The sequence below is a fragment of the Prunus persica genome, chromosome G8, assembly GCF_000346465.2.
Source record: "Prunus persica cultivar Lovell chromosome G8, Prunus_persica_NCBIv2, whole genome shotgun sequence".
Taxonomy (NCBI): domain Eukaryota; kingdom Viridiplantae; phylum Streptophyta; class Magnoliopsida; order Rosales; family Rosaceae; genus Prunus; species Prunus persica.
The window spans coordinates 11,615,333-11,635,271 of record NC_034016.1 but is presented as its reverse complement, the minus strand read 5'-3'; the positions used below and the strand labels follow the sequence as shown (position 1 = coordinate 11,635,271).

Below are 19,939 nucleotides of genomic sequence, written 5' to 3'. Positions count from 1 at the left end.
CATTTGCATGTTACAAAGAAAGTTGCTTGCCATTGAAACTGATGATGTTCTTCATTGCTTTATGATTTGGGATCCTTTGGTAGGGCCCTTGTGGGCGGCGGTTGGTTTGAGTTGTGTTAAGTGTTCGATGAAAAAAAAGTAAATAAATAGAATGGAGTCAATGTCTTTTGAAAAGGGTCGGATAAGGAGATTCTGAGATCATGGGTTGTGGGGTCTTCTGGTGGTTGTGTTTATATTCTGTCTTTTGGGTGAATAGTTTTTGCTTTAAGTATACAAAAATGATGTAGAATAAACTGCTTCTTCTGCATGATTCGATGAGATGAAGAGCTTGCCTTTGGGTTGACCACAATTTTGTGGGCTTCTGTATGGCTTGCTTAGGCTTGTGGAGCCTCAAGACGTTTGTGGTCAAGATTGGCTGTGATGTTATTTGCAAAGACTGGTGGTTGTGGTCAGTCTTGTGAGTTGTGACGCACACAAACCATAGATGCAGCAGGTTGTTATGGTTGGAAACTTGGAAAAACTGCAACTGTAAAATGTAAGGAGAAACACTTTCTTATTTTGCTACCCCAGTCTATCCTTGTATGTTAACTTCGGCCGGAGATATCAAAATCAAAATTTGGATTTGCTTTCCTGAAAATAGAGGGGTAGGACTTGGTGATGCTTGTAGAACAATGACCTACCCAGGAATGGGATTTGATCTTGTGTCTTTTTTTTTCATTTCTTTTTTGCCCTACTCAAATGGGAGATTCATAAGAGCATTTCCACCGGTGCCCCCCCCAGCCCGGCAACAGGGGACCTAGCCCCAATTTGTAGTTTCAGCGGGCTTTTACAGCCCTGGTAGTTCATAGGTCCCAACAAACGAGGCCAGCCCAAAGGCAAGAACAGTCTGGGTTTGCTGACGTCAGCAACGAAAAAAATTATAAAAAAAACTAAAAATTTCAGAATTTTATTCTTAATAAATACTTAGTTATATTCTTCACTTTCCATACCAAAACTTTATATAAATTCCTATCATTATATCTCATGTGAATAGTGGTTGCCCTTGGATTGCCATGGCAATGGGTGGAAACACCACCAACTTTTACAAGGACTGTCACTATTCACATGAATAGTAACAACCATTGCCTTACCCTTACCCTTTTTCATAACAAATGGGTGAAAGTGCTCTAATAATGCAGCCCTTTTGGAACAAAGTGAAGATCCTTCATGATATTTATGTACCCTCTATGTCACAATTGAGCACATACTGAGAGCACCATCTTCTATAGATTGCTTTGTGTGGTCGGTTCCCTCTATTATGAGCTCCTTAAAATGAATTTTAATGTCGACTGATTAGATGGAGACACATGCCGTGTTTTGCTCGCTGCGATTTTCCTCCAATTTTGGGGATGTTGTGGCTCACATTGGCAAGAACAGATGTTTTGGAATATTAATCTGATTTCTTTGAATAAGACTCTGTTTCCCAACAAATTAACAAAATCGCAAGGGCTCTCAAATCACATACATATTTTTCTTTTTTAAGATAGAAAATAGCATATTCATTCAGCTCTGAAGATTCACACGTAGATTTTTTTGAGCTGGACTGAACCATATTCTCACGCTTTGGTTGCTTTTTAGTCAGAGAATATTGCTCTTTTAACTGTTGTAGACGTGCATGACAAAAAACCAACTGTTGTAGACATGCATTGTTAGAATTTCCTTGTCAAGCTCATCCATGACTGGTCACCTATCTTATTCAATTGTCGTCGAGCTTTAGGATCACTTGCCACTGAGTCAAGTTTTCTTGGTGTCTCTGCTTAGCAAGGTGGCAATTTCTGATACGACCTGTTACACAATTCAAAACTCGTACGGAAAAAATATGACTTAAACCCACACGATTAATAATTGGGTAATTTTCGAGTCAACTCGTTATGACCCGTTTAATAAACGGGTGGGTTTCGAGTCAACTCGCCAATGCGTTTTAAGTACCCACTAACCCGTTTAAATTTTGTTTGACTGTAATAAATATTATAATTATACACTTATAATACAAGGATCCCTTGTGGAGTAGCAGTAAGCAGTTGAGATTTAAGGAAAGAGGTTGTTTTTTTTAAAAATAAATTTTCTTTCTGTCCTCAGAAACAGGTGTCATAATGGACGTAAATAACCATCTTATAGTCAGTACCATCGCCAATGCCGTTAACAAACTGACAAAAAAGGCCTTTTATGATAAAGAAAATGAGACTGTTAAAATTCAGCATCATAGTGCTTTGCACAGATAAGACTTCTCTCCGTGGGCATTGATTCAAAACCGAAAAGTACTATGTTCCTTGCATTTCATAATAGCCACAAACCAACACTAAGCACACACAACCGCAACCCGTTGACAAACACCAAACCAGAAAATAGATTATCTAAGACATCAAATATGTCAAAACGCCAAAGCAAAGACTGAGGGGAGGGACGAGTAGAAGGACATGGGGGGAAATGGATGGGAGGGGAGAAGAGGGACGTTGCCGACCCCCAAAAGGGGCAGCGGTTGGAAGTCTTTAGTCTAGGGTTTTATTTTTTCCTTTTGCTCTCCTTTCGAGAGGACCCGAAGTATTAAACTCACTAAAGTTAGAGTGAGATGAATTATTTTTTGCACAAGTGCTTTTGGGTTAATTAGTATTACACAACTTCGGTATACAAATTGTATATGATGCTTATCTTCTTGGAAGTAATCAGCTATAAGAGCGGGCAACAATCCGGTCAAACTGATCGAATTAATTGATCCGAAGTGTAGTGGTTGGTTTAATTTAGTTTAGAACACAAATTAAGGGGTCAAAAGAGTCCAAAAATTGAACGAGACTGTAATGGTTCAGATTTGGTTGTGGTTTGGAGCTCTTGTAAACCAGTCTAAACTAAACTGGCTAAGTCGATGATGACCACTAACCAATACCACATTTAATTGAAGTATGGTATATATAATGCACTGGTACGTTGCACATTTTAACTATTTAATTAAAAGATTAAAATCATGTCGTCGATAAAACAATGCACCGGTACATTGGCCATATATGATTAGAAACAATGAAAAGGTGCAACGGAATATTGTAAAATAAGACAGTCATAAACAATACAATGTTATATGGAAATTTGAAATGGAGTAAATTGGGAGACCAATATGCATGTGAGTGAGTTATTAGGTTGCAGTGATAGGAAAGAAAGAAGAAAAAGAACAGAAGAACGAAGATTTTGTAGCTGTGATTTGATATTCTGTTGATGGTGGCTTGCACTTTGCAGGTGGACTGTAATTTTGGTCATGGAATATGCATAATGCAGCCTTTTTGGAACAAAGCGAAGATCCTTGATGATATTTTTGTTCCCTCCAGTTCGCAATGGAGCGCCTAAATTAACGCCATCTTCTACAGATCACTTGTCTGTCGGTTGCCCCTATAATCTTGAATCTAGTTCCTACCAAGCTATTTTTGTTTTCAACGGAAAGGAATCTAAACAATAACATTACAAGATTATCTCCACTCCAAAAGGTTCCAAACTCAAATTTAATACAACTATTTATCTATATGTAAGGTCTCAAACAGTTTTTTCCTTCAACTTTACGGTTGAAGCTCCAGCTTTATTCATTGTTTACTAATTGAAAACTTAACAAAATAAATTAATAAGTGGTTCCACTCCTAATAGCACCGATACATTTTGTGATAGAACCCCACATTTATTGGGCTTTGTTGATGATTAAATTGGAGATAATATCAATGTTGCTGGTAGTGAACTGATGATTCGTCTCTATGAAATTGAACATAAAGCTTCATCCACTTGCGGTTGGCACCAAGCGTTGAAGATGATCTTATATCTTTAAGATTGAATGAGAATATTCAGCTCTGAAGATTCACATATATATTTTTTAGCTGGACTGAACCCGATTCTCATGATGCCTTGCGTTACTATAAATCCTATTGTGGCCTTGATAACCAATCTACTTGTCACAGCATATTAGCCTTTTTACTATTGTGGACATGAATTGCTTTGCTTTGTTTAGAATTTCTTTTGTCAACTCTTGCATGATTATAAATCATCTTATCTAAATGTCCTCAGCTAAGGGATTTGGGGATAGTGGGATTCTTCATTCCTCTTTCCTCAGCCCTAAGATTCTAGCATTACTTTACTCCTGCAAAGGTGTCTGAATCTGTTGTCTATTGAATCTCATGTTTCTGAGCACACTTTCTTGGAAGAAATCAGATTGGGGCTTTGATAGCCTTACATCTTGGATACGATGAGGGATTAGTGTAGTGAAATTGTGTCATGATATTCTAAAATTTTTGGCATAACTTTACCAACTTGGATGTCTTTTAACTGCTAGGATAAAGTACAAGAGTTCACATGGAAACTAGGGTTCCGAAATAATGACATTTTGTTCCACTTTTAATTTTCTAGTAAACTGCCTTAACATTTCAGATGTGCTCATTCCTTTGCAAGTTTCATATATCTTTCAAAGAATACCTCGTGCCATCTTTACAAAATAGTACGCGCCTTGCACAGCCTTACAACATCTCGTTGTCAAGGCATACGTTTTCCATGACCTTACGTTAGCTAAACAACTGTATGCTTAAGGCAATTCACCGATGTATTGCCTCGACGCGCACCTTACAATGTATTTTAGTGTGTTGTTTAAAATAGAAAATGCAAAGGACTCATTAGTGTAGTGGTTCAAGTCCTAGCATCTGTGTAGGTGAGTGTGAGTTTAGTATGTTATCACCCTCCTCAACAGAAGATGTCTTTAAAAATAAAAAAAAAAGTTTTCGTAAAATTAGGGCTACTCTTTGGTGGATTATTAATTTTGGGCTAAGTACGAACCAAGATGATGAACATGAACCATTGAGCCCAAAAAAAACACATTAGCCATTGCCCTTTATATGCAATCTCATATTTCAGGCCCAATGATATCCATATTGGAATCGGACTTAGATTCGGGTTTGGATTGGGATTTGGACTTGGATTGTAGGCTGACAGTGAACATAGCGTGCACCAAACGCACAGAGGCGCATCTTAGCCTTTTCTTGCGCAATCGGTTGTCTAATTCTAGTATTCTACACATTCCACAACACATCTTCCCGGAGAGATCAAAAGACAACCAAACACACAGTGACTTGATCATCTTCTTCTCTTCTCTCTCCTCAGACGGTATCGCAATTCTCACCTTCAATTTTCCACTTAATTACCGTTTTGTTTCTCGTTTAGTTTTCCAATTCATAATCTATTTAAATCCTAGATCCATCAAATTTTGCATGCCCAGCAAAAACCCATCAAATTTTGGAGCTTTCTCTTTTGACCACATGTTTTTCTTTTGAAGAAAGGTCAAAACTGTGTTGCTTTTGGGTTCAGTTTTGAGTAAGGGTATTTGAAGTTCTCCCTTTTTTTGGGTTGCTGCACTAGTAAGACATTGATCAATTATCTGTATTTAGAAATTTAATACAATATATTGATTATATCTTTCCTACTGATATGAATGTAATTGTTTATTTGATTACTCTAGCCTAAAGTTTTCGCTCCGAGTACAATGAGGAAAACTAAGGAAAATTTGATAGAAGTTGGAAAAGTTGGAACCTTTCAATATTTGTTACTGTGATCTGGGCATTAATTTCTTGTTGGGGTAGATAAATTTATGTACGGATTAATTGTTGGGTTTTGTGTAAGTATTTAAGCTTGTGCTTTTCTTTTCTTTTTGATAGGGAGCTTTTGGAGGTTGTTAGCCAGTGTGCAAATCCATACGCAGTGAATATGGTATGAATTCAGCTCAGTATATATAAGTATTTATCCAAAAATAAGAAAAAAAATGTTTTACTTTTCACTGTTTAAGCACTTGATACCAGTGGGTAGGTGATGATTTTCTGGGTTGAAGAATATTACTGTTTATATTTGTTCCTTCTTTAGTTAAAACAATGTTTATGTGTTTATGTGAAGTCCTTGGCCTTGGCTCACTGTGAGTAACACTGATTCAGTGTTTCAGATAGTAATTGCTTGAGTGGCTTTGAAGTTAACTCATAGCTTAGTATCTACTTTGCATTTTCGTGTTTTCGAAGAAGTTACTGGTTATGGACTCTTTTTCGTTTAGATTGATGATGGGCATGTGTTATTGCAGACCAAACTATATAATATTGGCACAATTTTTTAAAAATATCAGTTTATGAAATAAAGATGTTAACAGCTACCATTACTGTATATTGGTTGGCATTTGTTACTTGAAAAGATTTTTCTCATTCATTTTTCTTCATTTGGATTTCATGAAAGTTTTATAACCTGTTGTCCTGGATTAGCCTTGAATTTTGATATAAATTATTCTGTAATGTTGCAGTATTTTGATGGTTATGGGTATCACGGGACTTCATTCGAACAGACATATCGATGTTATCCTGCATCTTTTATTGAGAAGGTTGGAATGCTGTCTTATTTTCGTTTTTCTTTAAGAATTGTAACTAAACTGTCATACAGCTCTTTTATCAGTTCTATATAACTCTGTGCAAGGCTTTCTGCGCCAATTATATTACTGTTGCATGATGAATGTAGACTTGATTATTAGGTTTCTGTTGTCTACTGGATCACCTCCCCTCTCCCCATTCGGACATTTTTTCAGTCTTGGAGATATTTTTCTTTTAAGAGAAAAGAATAAAAGATTAATATCACCCTGGGGAGTGTTTTAAGGCAGCCAAATCCTGTACACTTTCCCTGATGTTCCTATATCTGATATCAATTTATGTTATCTGTTTTGCAGCCACAAATTGAAAGTGGTGATAAAAGTAAGTCTCCAATGTCTTGTCAGTTTCATTAGTTAGCTCTTCCTTTTGTTGTGTATTCCTGATTTGTTTGTTTTCTGTTTTTTCAGTTATAATGCCTCCCTCAGCCCTTGACCGCCTTGGTTAGTTGTTTTACTTTAGTAATTTGTTTTGGTGATTTCTACTTTAAATTAATTTATTTTGTAATATGTGTCGCCTCTGATCTAGAGTGCTTATATTGAACATGATGCAGCATCTTTACACATTGATTATCCAATGTTGTTTGAGCTTCAAAATGATTCTGCTGAGCGGGTCTCTCATTGTGGGGTGCTGGAGTTCATTGCAGAAGAAGGCATGATCTATATGCCTTATTGGGTAAGAATTCAGTGTGTTTGAATTTATGCCTGGCTTTACTTGAACAAGTTACAGTGCGGTTGTTTTTGGTAGCCAAAATGTCTTCTGATCTTTAGTTTGAGTTGTTTCTATTTTGAATTGGCTATACTTAGATGATGGAGAATATGCTTTTGCAAGAAGGTGATATTGTGCGAGTGAAAAATGTGACTCTTCCGAAGGGAACATATGTTAAATTGCAACCCCATACAAAGGACTTTCTAGATATCTCAAATCCAAAAGCGATGTAAGTTAATGTTTATTATGCTATTGCTTATTCATTTATGTATGTTTATTATGCTATTGCTTATTCACTTTGTTTTCTTGTATTAAACTTGGTTCTGTTATTTTCAACATGTCTCTGCAGTGTGTTACACTTGTGTCAATTCAGTTATTTTCGGAGACCCTAGGCATGCATGGAACTTAGGAATGTTTTGGTTTTCCCATTTCATCCTTATTTTAGATTATGGGTTCTTTGATTTGTGTGAGGTTGGAAGAAAAGTTTGCTTCTAGAGGAGGATTATTGTAGGAGGAAATAAAATCGGTGTTGTACAGCAGAGGAATGAATTGATATGAGCTGTTACTTAGAGGACAACAAACAAGTTAATTATGCATATTTGATTTGTTGCCATGTTATTGTTGAGATATTGCCTTTCTTTGCAACTGTCTTGTGTGAGTGGTGTGTCTATTTTATGCTGAGTACCTGTTCCATGTTCATTCCAGGGAACTATCTTTTTTTTTGTTTGTTTTAAAAAACAAATAATTTCTACAGGTTGTTTGCTAAGTTTTCTGTAAACTATCTGATGTAAAAGAAGTTGATTATGTTGTTTTTCATGCAGCTTGGAGACAACGCTGAGGAATTTTTCTTGCTTAACCACGGGGGATAGTATTATGGTAGCATATAACAACAAGAAGTATTATATAGATATTATAGAAGCAAAGCCTTCTCACGCAATAAGTATTATTGAGACAGACTGTGAGGTGGACTTTGCACCTCCTCTTGACTATAAGGAACCGGAAAAGCCTGTTGCATCTGGTCCTCTAAACAAGGCAGCTGCTCAAGGTACATATTTATTTCCTTATTAGTATCTCTGGCATATGCTGTTTTTTTTAGTGTGGCCTTTTCTTTCCCAAAAAAATTACTTCCTGTCCATGCACTTTCCTGAGATTGAGTCAGCTTATATATGAGGTTCATGCTAAAAACATTGTTCTAATGAAGTTAGACATAGACATTATACGATATCTTTGATGCACTTACTTCTAGAGGCTACACAGGTATTGATTGAAATATCTTATTAGGGAGTTTATTGAGGAAGAATCTTACTTGGTAACTGCGTGAGTTTTACCAACTTCACTTGCCACTGTGTCCCTGCCTATCTCTGCGAATTATTTAAGAATTATCTACATTGTTTGCTACAACTGGCGACAAATATTGGTGATTAGGGCTTTTTCGGTGGAGTCTTTGACAGAATCCCCATAAAAACCAGTTTTCTGACCTTCATCTACCTGGTAGAATATATTCACCAAAAAGAAACTCGGCACTATAAATTCCAGTAAATTGTTAGATTCTGTGAAATGTTTACAAAATTTTCTGCTTGAAGCTCTGAAATTGAAAATATGAAATGGTGGCATACAATGGTGACTCTTAAAGGTTTTCTTCAAGTAACAGAAATTACATAGCTTGCGCTGCCTTTAATTTTGATTACTCCATGTATTTCCATCTAATCTAACTATTCCATTGTCCAAGTTAATTTAGGAATTATATGATTGTCTTGCAGTTGAAGAGGATCCTGCTGAGATGGAGCCGAAATTCAACCCTTTTACTGGAGCTGGGAGACGCTTGGATGGGAGGCCTTTGAAGTATGAGCCGGCACCAGTTTCTTCCTCAGGTTCAAAAGACAAGAAACCTCTGGTCACCAACGGTAATGCACAGCCTTCTACGGGATCTAGTTCACAAGCTACCAGTCGTCAAGCTCAGGGAAAGCTTGTTTTTGGAGGAAATGCCAACCGTGCTCCAAAGGAAACACAAAAGGTACTCTTGCTTTTCTTGCTTTTTCTTGCTTCGACTTCCATAAACTTTCTTTGGAATTATATTACAAACCTTAACCCAGTCCGAAGCTGACTGTAAATCATTTACACTTTTCTTTGGAATATAATTAACTCTGCAGGAAGCTGCAAAGGAGACTAAAAAAGAGGAGCAGGCCGAAAAGAAAGAAGACCCGAAGTTCCAGCCTTTTACCGGAAAAAAATACTCATTGAGGGGTTGATTGGATTGTGAAAACCATGTGTTAGCTTTTTAACTTATGTTCCACATTATCTGACCTTATCTGCGTCAGATTGTGTGAATATAACAAAATTATGTACTGATCTCAGATGTTGTATTGTTGGATAAAAACAGTAGATTTGTCAAAACTGATGATAGAGATACAACTTCAGTTTGTGTAGCATTTTGATTTTTTATTCTCTCCATGGGATCCACCTGCTTCTTAACATCATGATTAAAATTTACAGCAATGAACTGATAAATGTGTCAAATTACAGAGTAACAACTCGCTTGGGCTGTTTTAATATTTTGATGTGGGATTCTAGACGTGACACGTGTACTTGGTACGAAAAAGGGCCTCCCGAGCATTGTTGCCTAAGTCTATAAATTGGAGACGTACCCTTGTATTCCTTAGAGCATTTCCACTAGTTAGCCCCTTGCCATGGCAAGGGCAGTCCTAGGGCAGCTACTATTCACGTGAATAGTGACTACCCTAGCCCTCATCAGCAAAGTGTGTTTCCAGCAGTTTAGGCTTGTCATGGCAAATACTATTCATTTTTTTGGTTTTTTTCACAACTTTGTTTACTTAAACAATTAATTTGGATAATATTTTCGGATAAGATTTTTGGGTTCCTACGTGTCAATACTATTCATATTGGATAAGATTTTCGGTTTCAAATTTCAGATACATTTCAAAATTCAAATTTCAGATAAATTCAAAATGTCAAATTTCAGATACATTTCGAAATTCAAATTTCAGATAAATTTCAAATTTCAAATATCATTTGAATTTAAAATTTCAGATAAGATTTTCACCTTCTAAGATTGCGCCGCGTGTCATATCTATCTGTCTAAATTTTTCTATAAAACCAGAGGTTCAGCTCATACTTTCCACACCAGTTCTTCTCTACATTTCCATTCCTCATATTTTAGATTTCATTCTCCATTCTCAATGGCAGACATGCAAGATGTTTTGGAGAGGCAAGAGCGAGAAGCTAGAGAAAGAATGCGTAGACGAGCTGCAAGTAAAAGGGCGCAGAGAGAACTAGATAAGCCACTTGGCATAGTAGTTGCTTTGCTGGAGGAAGAAAACCAGAGTCGCTGTGGTTCACGAGAAGGCCGTGGTCCGAATGTGGACAGACATAGACATTCTCGGGGTAAGAATCTTCTGGAAGATTATTTTATCCCACAGTCTCTGTACTCTGATGTCTATTTTCGAGGGAGATATAGAATGCAACCCCATTTGTTCAAAAAAGTCATGCATGATATTTGCAATTATGATGAATATTTTGTTCAAAAGAAAAATTGTGCTGGAAATTTGGGACTTCTTCCCGAGCAAAAGTTCACAACTGTGATACGAATGTTGGCGTATGGGTCATCTGCTGATCAGGTAGATGAGATTGCCCGGATGGGGAAGTCCACTATTTTGGAGAGTTTGGTGTGATTTTGTAATGCAGTGGAAACTCTGTACACCAAAGACTACCTACGCAGACCTACGTGCAGGGACCTGCAACGGCTTTTCCAAAAAAGCTGAGTCTCGAGGATTTCCTGGCATGATTGGTAGCATTGACTGCAAGCACTGGCAGTGGAAAAATTGTCCAACTGCTTGGCAAGGGGATTACAGAAATAGAAAAGGACAGAAAAGTATCATCCTAGAAGCAGTTGCTGGTTTTGATACATGGGTTTGTCACGCCTTCTTTGGAGTTGCCGGATCTTAAAACGATTTGAATGTCCTGGGTCAATCCCCAGAGTTCAATGATGTTTTGAGAGGTGAAGCCCCAAATATCACATATGAAATCAACAGTATTGTTTACCGGAACGGGTATTATCTAGCTGATGGCATCTACCTGAGGTGGACAACATTTGTGAAAACAATTCCACATCATCGATCCTATAAGCAAAAATTTTTTTGCTCACTATTAAGAGGGGTACAGAAAAGATGTTGAGAGATGCTTTGGTATCCTTCAAGCCCGGAGGGCTATTATCAGGGGCGCGACACGTCTATTTGACGAGGAGGTGCTTTGGAGTATAATGATGACTTGTATCATCCTCTATAACATGATTGTGGAAGATGAATATGATTACGATGCTGATGAAGTGTATGAACCAAATCCCATGGACACGGCCCTAACACGAATTTATGAAAAACCAGTGGGGCCAAATGGAGAACCAGTGCAGCATGAACCGTTGGGTAGAGATGGTAGTTTTATGCCCCGTATGATTGATCGCTACACAGAGATGCAATCGTCGTATATTCATGAACGCCGTCAAGTTGACTTGATGGAGTATTTATGGACAGTGAAAGGCAATGAAGGTGAATGAAGTGAAGTGAAGATGTTTTTTTTTAAAATTTATTATGTTTATATTGTATTTTTAGTTATGCTTTGTTTTTTTTTATGCTTTGGTTGTGGGTTGTTTATTTTTTATGCTTTGGTTGTGGGTTGTTTATTTTTTATGCTTTGGTTGTGGTTTGTTTATTTTTTATGCTTTGGTTGTGGTTTGTTTATTTTTTATGCTTTGGTTGTGGTTTGCTTTTTATGTATGGAATGTTTTGAATAAAAAGGAATTTTGTTGAATATTTTCTTTATTCACTAAAAGAAAAGCAATACAACTAATAAAATAAAATACATGAATTAAACAAAACAAAAAATACAATAATCAAAGGCAAGTAAACTAAGACATGAAAGGCAAGCAAACTATTTTAATGGTTTTCATCATTTAACCAATCCGTGTTGCTAGGTCTATCGTCACGAAAAAGTCTTCGTCTCATAACATCCCTTCGTTCTAGCTTCCAAAATTGTTTTGTTTCAGGGGACATATGGCTTGTATCCATGGCCATGGTTTCCCAATCTTTTTTTTCAATGTTTTGTTCGCGTACATACTTTCTTTCTTTGCATACATACTCCCTTTCTTTTGCATATTCTAGTTGAATAGCCATATCATGCTCTTGTTGTTTCAAGTCCATTTCAATTCTCATGGCTTGGTGCTTTGAAAGTTCCTCCAAAAATTTAGATGCATTCTTGCTAGAATTACTCCCTCTCTTCGCCTTCGCCGCCTTCCTCCCAATAGGCCTTGACTCCTTTTCAATGGGTGAGTCTTGACTCATCGGAGAATCCATAGGTGAATCTGATGCCGGCGTCTCATAGAGTGAAGTCTCGTTCAACACTACCATCGGACCCATTGGAATAATTTGGAATCTCTTACAATTCTTTACCACCTCCCAATAATGGTTATGGTTGAAACTTTTTTTCCCTTGTCCAGTAGCACCAAACCACATTTGTGCTTGCATAATCTATAAAAAAAATTAAATAAAAATGCAAGAAACTTTAAAAAATATTGACAATGCAACATGTAAAAAAAAAACTAATGCAAATGTAATAAATTTTTTAAAAAATGCAACATGTATAAAAAAAAATACAATAAATATTAACAAAATATATAAATTGCAAGAAACATTTAAATAAAAATTAATAGATAATGTCAAATAATTTACATCACTGCTAAGGTTTTCTCCGCTTCTATGGTTGTCCATCACTTTTGCTAAGGCATTTCTCCATTTCGTAAACTCTTTATTAAGAATTTTTCACCTACTAGATAATGTCATTTCTGTACGTGTCGAACCAATTGCCCTTTCACAAAATGCTTGATGAATTTTTTTTCTACATATGAGAAAATTTAATCTCATTACCCGTTATGGGACAATGACTAACTTGGACCCAAGCCTCACACAAGCTAACATCTTCCATCATGCTCCATGCCCCTCCATTTTCAGTAGAAGAACCCATAATATGATAGAGAAAAATACAACTTGAAAGTGAAAAAAATATTGAGTAGAAAGTGAATAATAGTAGAAGGAGAAGAAAATGTAAGAGGATTTGGTGTTAAAAGTGAAGAGTATTGGTTGGTATTTATACCAAAAAAAAAAAACAGTAATTTTTGTGTATTTTTTAAAAAAAATTTCAATTTTTTTTCATTTTTTTATTGCATAAAAATTGGCTGCCGTTGGATTGAAGAAAAAAATCGAATCGGAGAGCCAATAGGCCGACATGTGTAAGGCAGTCGTTGGCGGTTACTGTAGCGCGTTGTTTCAATTTTTTTAAAATGTTGGCGCGTGCAATGCACGAGCTAACGGTAAAAAAAATTTGAAAACTAAAGGGCTGATGCTAGCCTGGTGTCGGCCATGACGTCACCGCCATCGGGCTCTTGCTCGGGCCAAACTCCATCTCGGGCCAGCCCAGTCTCGTGGCCCCCACCTCTTGCCCGGGTTGCCTTTTGTTGTTGAAAACCCATTTTTCTCCCAAACCCCCCCTCCCCCCCAGCCCGAGTCCAGCCTTAGCTGCTGGACTTGCTCTTAGTCCTTGACACTAGAATTCATGTCTCAAAGTCAGCATTTTAATAATTTTTGCAATATAACACATGCACATTTTTATTCTTTAGGTTTCTAAAATAAATTCAAATCAATAATGCTCATAAATAATTTATAATTTCATATTATATAGTGAGGTATCCGTAAACTGAGATTTATCATAATTTATAATTATATTGTACACTATTGGAAGTTCATCATCAAACCTAGATTGTCAAGATACTACTATACTAGTAAGGCAACTCACTTTTCAGAAGAACTCTAGAACATACTATTCGAGATTTGTCATTTTCAACCCTAATGTTGTGGCACTGAAATCTCCATGAATTTGAACATATGCTATAAAAGAAACTGGTATTTAGATGGAGTTTAAGAAAATTTGGTTTATTTGGTCTCGTGACGTCAAAATTTACTTCCTTGGAAATGTTATGATTTCAAATATCATGGACGACAATTATAATTATAAATAAAAAGTTTACAAAAATCATGTATTTTTGTAAATAAAAAGTTATATTTTAATTATAAAATTTATAATTATAGAAATCTTATTAAAGATTAATTAGGGTCACCATATTTGTTCATTTTTTAATTAAATTGTTGGGAGGCGGGTAAAATGGGGACGCTGTCGTTTTGAGTTGGGTATCGTAACGACGTCGTGCAGTAGAGCCCGAAAATGATTGAGGCACAACCCAAACACACGTACCACGCCCTCTCTCTCTCTCTCTCTCTCTCTCTCTCTCTCTCTCTCTCTATGCGACTGTTTGTTTAGTCAGAAAATAAAAAACCAAGAAACGGAAACTCTTCGAACTTCCAACTTCAAAGCACGCGAATCGATCGGAGCCGATGCGGATTCTTAAATTTATGTGAGTGATTTTCGTTCACTTTTCATTCTTTTGAGCTTTCAAGCTTCAATCTCGGAGATCCTCATTCAGAATTTCCTGCTGGAAAACCTAATTTCACTGAAACTCCAGCGCTTCATATTCGAAGTCATTGATTTGTCATTCATTTACAGTTTGATACAAAAATAAAAATTCTCCAGAAAAAAATGGTAGATTTTACTCAGAACTAGCTTCCTATTTGACTGAGATTGAGCTGTGCATTCTGTGATTGCTTATGTTTAGCTCTTGCTTGTTTGAATCACTTTTTCTTCTGTCCTTTTAGTTCTTGGATATTAGCACGTTGAGTTAGTATGCGAGGGAGTGTGTGTTTGTTTGTTTGTTGGTTTGCTAAGCTACATCCTATATGGTGTATGCAACAGACAGATTAGTACATGAATTTAAGATTTGTATTTATTTAATCAATTTGGAAAAGGAAAAAAAAATAAAATCTAGTAGCTGTTGTGGAAATGGAAAACATGAATCCTACTGTGGATTTAGGTTTTAAAACCTTTTCTTCTTCTTTTTTCCTCTTCGAAATTGTGAATGTTTTGAGCCCACGAATGATTGTTTATGGAAGTTGAGAACTGCAACATACTGCTTAGAATTGTAACTGGTTTTCTTTTGAGTGAATATAAACCATGCTGAGTAACTTGACTTCTTGTTCCCTTTTGAGACCATAAGTTACTGGCTAGTTTTGGATTTGCTTAGCTCAGTTTGGTGTGTCTAGGTAGTATTTAAAATGTCTGTTTTTCTTTGGTTAGATTATGGGGAAGTAAATTCAAGCTAATTAGTAAAATTGGTTGTTGGTTTTAGAGTGATGATTTTGAGTCTTTCAAGAAGTGGACGCTGCTGTGTAGGAGAGTAAGTGCAAGATGGGAGGATGATTAAAACAGAGATAAGGATATCAGTTTATTTCTTTTTCTTCGAAAGTTTGAAATAGTGGAATTATTTTTTCAGTTTTTTTTCCTTTGAAGGTATCTTAGTTTTCCTTCTCCAAGCATTTAGTGCTACTATAGTTTCACCAAAAAAATATAAAAATTTCTTTTATTGGTGTTACCCCCACCGGATGGGGTTCTTTTTAGTGTTTGGTGCCCTTTATGTGTAATGACGTAGTACTTTGAAGTTATGATTAAATCACTTCTTTATCACTCTGACTGGAATTTTTGTGTACTAGTATTTTGATTTAAGCATGCTTGCATGCTGTCCTTTCAAAACAAAAAGTATTTACATGTTCTTGCATATGTGTGTGCCTCCTTCAACTAATTCATCTACTTCCTTTTTCTCTTTGAGCATTTCAGATAGGAGATCTAATATATGGTAACCGCAACAGATTTTGCCATGTTTGGATGACTTATTGTGTACCTGTTACTTTAGCTGTATTAAGCATGGGGATGTATTCGTGGTATGCACTCAGCAGATAGCAGGAGAGGAGGACAGAGTAAGTTTTGAAGTATTCTAATTTCTTCTTGTGTTCCGAAGTTAAAATAGTATCTTTTTTTGTTTGCTTAACATGGATTTTACTTTATTTTTTGGTCAAAGTGATTGCTTAACATGCATATATTACACTTGCTAAGGTATGAATGCAGCAACTACTAGAACTCATTCTCAATGAGGATTGTTGTCATTGTTATCATCCATGCTGCTTGGCTTAACACATTCTTGCTAACTGTATTTGTATTCAATAAAGGTCCTTTAAGTTTCACTAACAGCACTTTAAGTCCAACTGGCTCATTTTCCGCCTAAACCATGCATTAGTTTCGGGTTCCAAGACTTTGGATTTGATGATTAAAATCTAAGAATCCCCAGTAACAATGGGCAGGTGCTCTTTTGGCTAGCTCAAGTGATATGGGATGGGACCATTACCAAATAAAAATTAGAGAGAAAGACATACATAAGGGACTCAGGTGGTGATGCTATTAGCAGTTGTAATTTGCAGTAAGCATCTAATGGGAGTTGGACCCTTTTCATTTTGTTGTCTTCTTAATGAAGTAAGCTACAAAAGAAATGCCAATATCATTGAACCAACTCTTCACGCTATTTGAGATATTTCATTTTTTCGGGTGGAATTTGGGATATTTCTTCCTACATGATTCGATAGGTATATGATAATATTTCAGTAAATATGGTTCTTCCTTTATGACTGGATTTTGTTTCTAACTTATTGTTTAGTGAATTGGCAAGATGATTATATGTAGATTCCTTTCTATGTGCTTCTTGACTAGTGTTTTGGGTTTGTAACTGCGCTTATGACTCTTTGCTTCTCTGTGATACGTTCACAATTCACAGTTGTATAGTAGCTTAACATTGATTCCAGATGTTAACAAATGTACAGTGGCTTAAAATTGATTTCAGCACTTGCTGTTAATAATTCAAAAATGGATGATGGTCGGCAACATGAAAATGGGAGACATAAGATGGACTATTACAGAGGGGCGGCCTCTCCGGTAAGAAGAAAGCATGTACTACAATGTGGTGTTTATTCTTTGTATTATGCAATTATGGATCCATTTGAATGGGGTAGATTTGACATGTGCAGTGGAATATGGCGACCCAGCAGCAAGCGAAGGAACCAAATGCCCTAGTCATGAACAAGAAGATCATGTCCATTATTGCTGAGAGGGATGCTGCTATTCGAGAACGGAATGCAGCACTTACTGAAAAGAATGAAGCCTTAGCTGCAAGAGATGAGGCTCTCCGTCAGCGAGATGAGGCACTTGCTCAGCGTGATACTGCCATGATGGAACGAGACAATGCCTTTGCAGCCCTTCATATGCGGGACAATGCTGTGAACTTCCCATTGGGTGGTGGAGTTCAACGTGGAGCCAAGCGCCTGCACCACCCTTCAAACCATTCAGTTACACTGGCTGAGGCTCATTACAGCACAAAAGATATGCATATAACTGATGCCTTCCCTATTTCAGTTATATCTGCTGAAGCTGTCAAGTCACGTCAGACAAAGCGAGCAAAGGAGAACAAGGCATCCAGGGCATCAAAGCCGTCACGAAAGAAAGTAGGCGAAGATTTGAATAGGCAGGCTTCATCTGATGGGATAAAGTATAAATCAGAGTGGGATACTCATGATTTGGGATTGAATCTTGTCTCTTTTGATGAGTCTACAATGCCAGTGCCAGTTTGCTCATGCACTGGAGTACCACGCCAGTGCTACAAATGGGGGAATGGTGGGTGGCAGTCATCTTGTTGCACCACCCATATGTCCATGTATCCACTACCGCAGATGCCAAATAAGCGCCATGCCCGGATGGGTGGGCGCAAGATGAGTGGAAGTGTTTTTACAAGATTGCTCAGTCGGCTAGCAGCAGATGGTCATGATCTGTCAATACCACTGGATCTGAAGGAATACTGGGCCAGACATGGGACAAATCGCTACATAACGATCAAGTAGCTCACGAACAATAATTTGGAAGGAAGTATGTTTCCTGTTTAGGTGCCTTCTCTCTCTCTCTCTCTCTCTCTCTCTCTCTCTCTCTCTCTCTCTCTCTTCCCACTCTCCCTCTCCTGTCTCTAAATTTAACTGATATCTTCATTGGCATGTGGTTGTATTGAATGATATCAAAGGGAGATCTTTTTTTATAAAAGTGTATTTCCTTGCCCATTTGGTTAACATAAGACATTTGTAGGGTACTAGACATGTAGCACTGTACCTGGCTTCCTTCTGTCCAACCTATTTCTATAGGATATAACACACGGCAAAAATTTAGGGCCCATGGCTTCCAATAAAATAACCCCTGGGTTTTTGAGGTGATGTGAAAAGAGGCACAATATGCGTATTCTGTTAGCACTCCGAAATAAGCCTCCTAGACGAGAGAAACTTGCACGCACTGGTGCTTTTCGTCATAATTTTCTCCGTATCTCTAGCAAGAAGAAAAATGAAAACAAAAAATGAAATGATTACCAAACAAATCTTAATGGTATCTTAATGGTATTAGTATATACGAGTTGCTAACATTGTGTGAACTATGGACCAAAAATCAGTTCAAACCACATCAATCTTCGTTGTTCTCCAGATCTATATCTTTCTCGAGAAGAACTACACAAAGCAGCGCAGCCACCTTTTTTGACATTGACATGGCCACCAAAGCGATCTTAACCCTTCCAAGTCAGAGCAGTTAAAGATTAATGTTCAGCCAGCACAATTTCAGGCATTAGAGAATCAGCAGGCCATGGTGCAAATTCAACATGCAGTATCCACTTGAACTGATTCTCTCTCTCTCTCTCTCTCTCTCTCTCTCACACACACACACACACACACACACACACACACACACACTGTTTACCCTTTTTGAATTTGAGCATGTTGAAGGCTAAGTAAAAGTCTCCATTAATTTTTTAACCATTAATGGTTTCTAAGATTAACTTTCTTTTATGTGAGCGTGTTACTGATAACAATTTAATACCCTCACAAACTTGAATGATTTTATATACTTGCGCTCCAAGTAATTGACTTTAAACAAATGATTGTGATTTTGGGTGGGAAAACCTCCAAGAGAGTTCTTTATGTCTCAAACTGGTGAGGACATCACAATTTGTCTAGATAAAAATGGTAAGTAAAGCAAAATACATGGATTTAAGAAAGATATAACAAACTAGTCCAAGTAGAACTGTCTGAAGTACAAAGCACAGAAGGAATTGCCAAGTCTAGATAGGCCTTAGATTGTTGGACTTTGACTTATGCTTAAAAATACAGTCACAATGATGATTTAAGATCAGGTGGGACTGGACTTCGATTAACTGAACTGGATGTTTCTGCACTGGAATTGCATGTCATCACCTTCAGCTAATAGAGATTAGCTAGAAATTGATACCAATGTTGAAGTTGACAGAGCCATAAACGAGTTGAGCCATAAATAGGCTGAAAAAGTGAGCAGAATTGCAGACTGGTACTTTTTCTGGTTGATTTTGAGTAATCTGGTAGCCTTCTAGACAATTTTAAGACATTAAGATGTTCTTTGTAAATTTTGTTGAGGTTTTCATATGATGAAAGACTTGACTTTTGCTTGATTTACCTAATTTGCTGAACCAAATTTGTAAGAGAAATTAATCTATTTTGAGTTCTGGTTGGAATACCTTGTCTGGGTTGCAAAAGAAATCTTGTTTTTCTCCTTGACTATTTGGGCTTTCCTTTGAGCTGGATTGCTTCATGATGAAGACTGCTTGCTTGCTTTTGGTTGTTGCAAGATCATATGATCTTTGACTGTTTGATCAGTTTGAACTGTCACAAATATCCTGCTGAAGCAATATTTCAGCGATTTGTAATAAATAGCCGTGATTCTTA

The 19,939-nt window shown here is 37.0% G+C and overlaps 2 protein-coding genes across 5 annotated transcripts; both read left to right on the top strand.

The window, feature by feature from the left end:
- Positions 5,041-9,629, top strand: LOC18767269 (ubiquitin fusion degradation protein 1 homolog). Of its 2 annotated transcripts, none has more exons than XM_007200351.2 (10): positions 5,041-5,160; positions 5,709-5,760; positions 6,332-6,409; positions 6,749-6,773; positions 6,860-6,892; positions 7,003-7,124; positions 7,256-7,386; positions 7,979-8,202; positions 8,918-9,171; positions 9,308-9,629. In XM_007200351.2, the coding sequence occupies exons 2-10, from the start codon at positions 5,758-5,760 to the stop codon at positions 9,404-9,406; spliced, it is 969 nt and encodes a 322-aa protein (XP_007200413.1). In that variant the 5' UTR covers positions 5,041-5,160; positions 5,709-5,757; the 3' UTR covers positions 9,407-9,629. The 2 variants fall into 2 exon arrangements, with proteins under 2 accessions (XP_007200413.1, XP_020426251.1); XM_020570662.1 differs by having other exon boundaries at positions 5,042-5,411; positions 9,308-9,606.
- Positions 14,479-18,288, top strand: LOC18768853 (protein BASIC PENTACYSTEINE4). 3 transcript variants are annotated; one of them, XM_020570637.1, is made up of 5 exons: positions 14,479-14,631; positions 15,460-15,507; positions 15,945-16,084; positions 16,999-17,090; positions 17,183-18,288. In XM_020570637.1, the coding sequence occupies exons 3-5, from the start codon at positions 16,051-16,053 to the stop codon at positions 18,047-18,049; spliced, it is 993 nt and encodes a 330-aa protein (XP_020426226.1). In that variant the 5' UTR covers positions 14,479-14,631; positions 15,460-15,507; positions 15,945-16,050; the 3' UTR covers positions 18,050-18,288. The 3 variants fall into 3 exon arrangements, with proteins under 3 accessions (XP_020426226.1, XP_007201267.1, XP_007201266.1); XM_007201205.2 differs by lacking the exon at positions 15,460-15,507; XM_007201204.2 differs by lacking the exon at positions 15,460-15,507 and having other exon boundaries at positions 16,979-17,090.

What these genes read in the sequence shown, in the direction of transcription:
- LOC18767269 (XM_007200351.2), top strand. An exon ending in TGATCTATATGCCTTATTGG is followed by an intron (nt 7,125 to 7,255) that starts GTAAGAATTCAG and finishes GGCTATACTTAG; the next exon opens with ATGATGGAGAATATGCTTTT. An exon ending in AAACAAGGCAGCTGCTCAAG is followed by an intron (nt 8,203 to 8,917) that starts GTACATATTTAT and finishes ATTGTCTTGCAG; the next exon opens with TTGAAGAGGATCCTGCTGAG.
- LOC18768853 (XM_007201205.2), top strand. Translation starts at nt 16,051, where the DNA reads ATGCACTCAGCAGATAGCAGGAGAGGAGGACAGA. An exon ending in TAGCAGGAGAGGAGGACAGA is followed by an intron (nt 16,085 to 16,998) that starts GTAAGTTTTGAA and finishes AATTGATTTCAG; the next exon opens with CACTTGCTGTTAATAATTCA. An exon ending in ACAGAGGGGCGGCCTCTCCG is followed by an intron (nt 17,091 to 17,182) that starts GTAAGAAGAAAG and finishes TGACATGTGCAG; the next exon opens with TGGAATATGGCGACCCAGCA.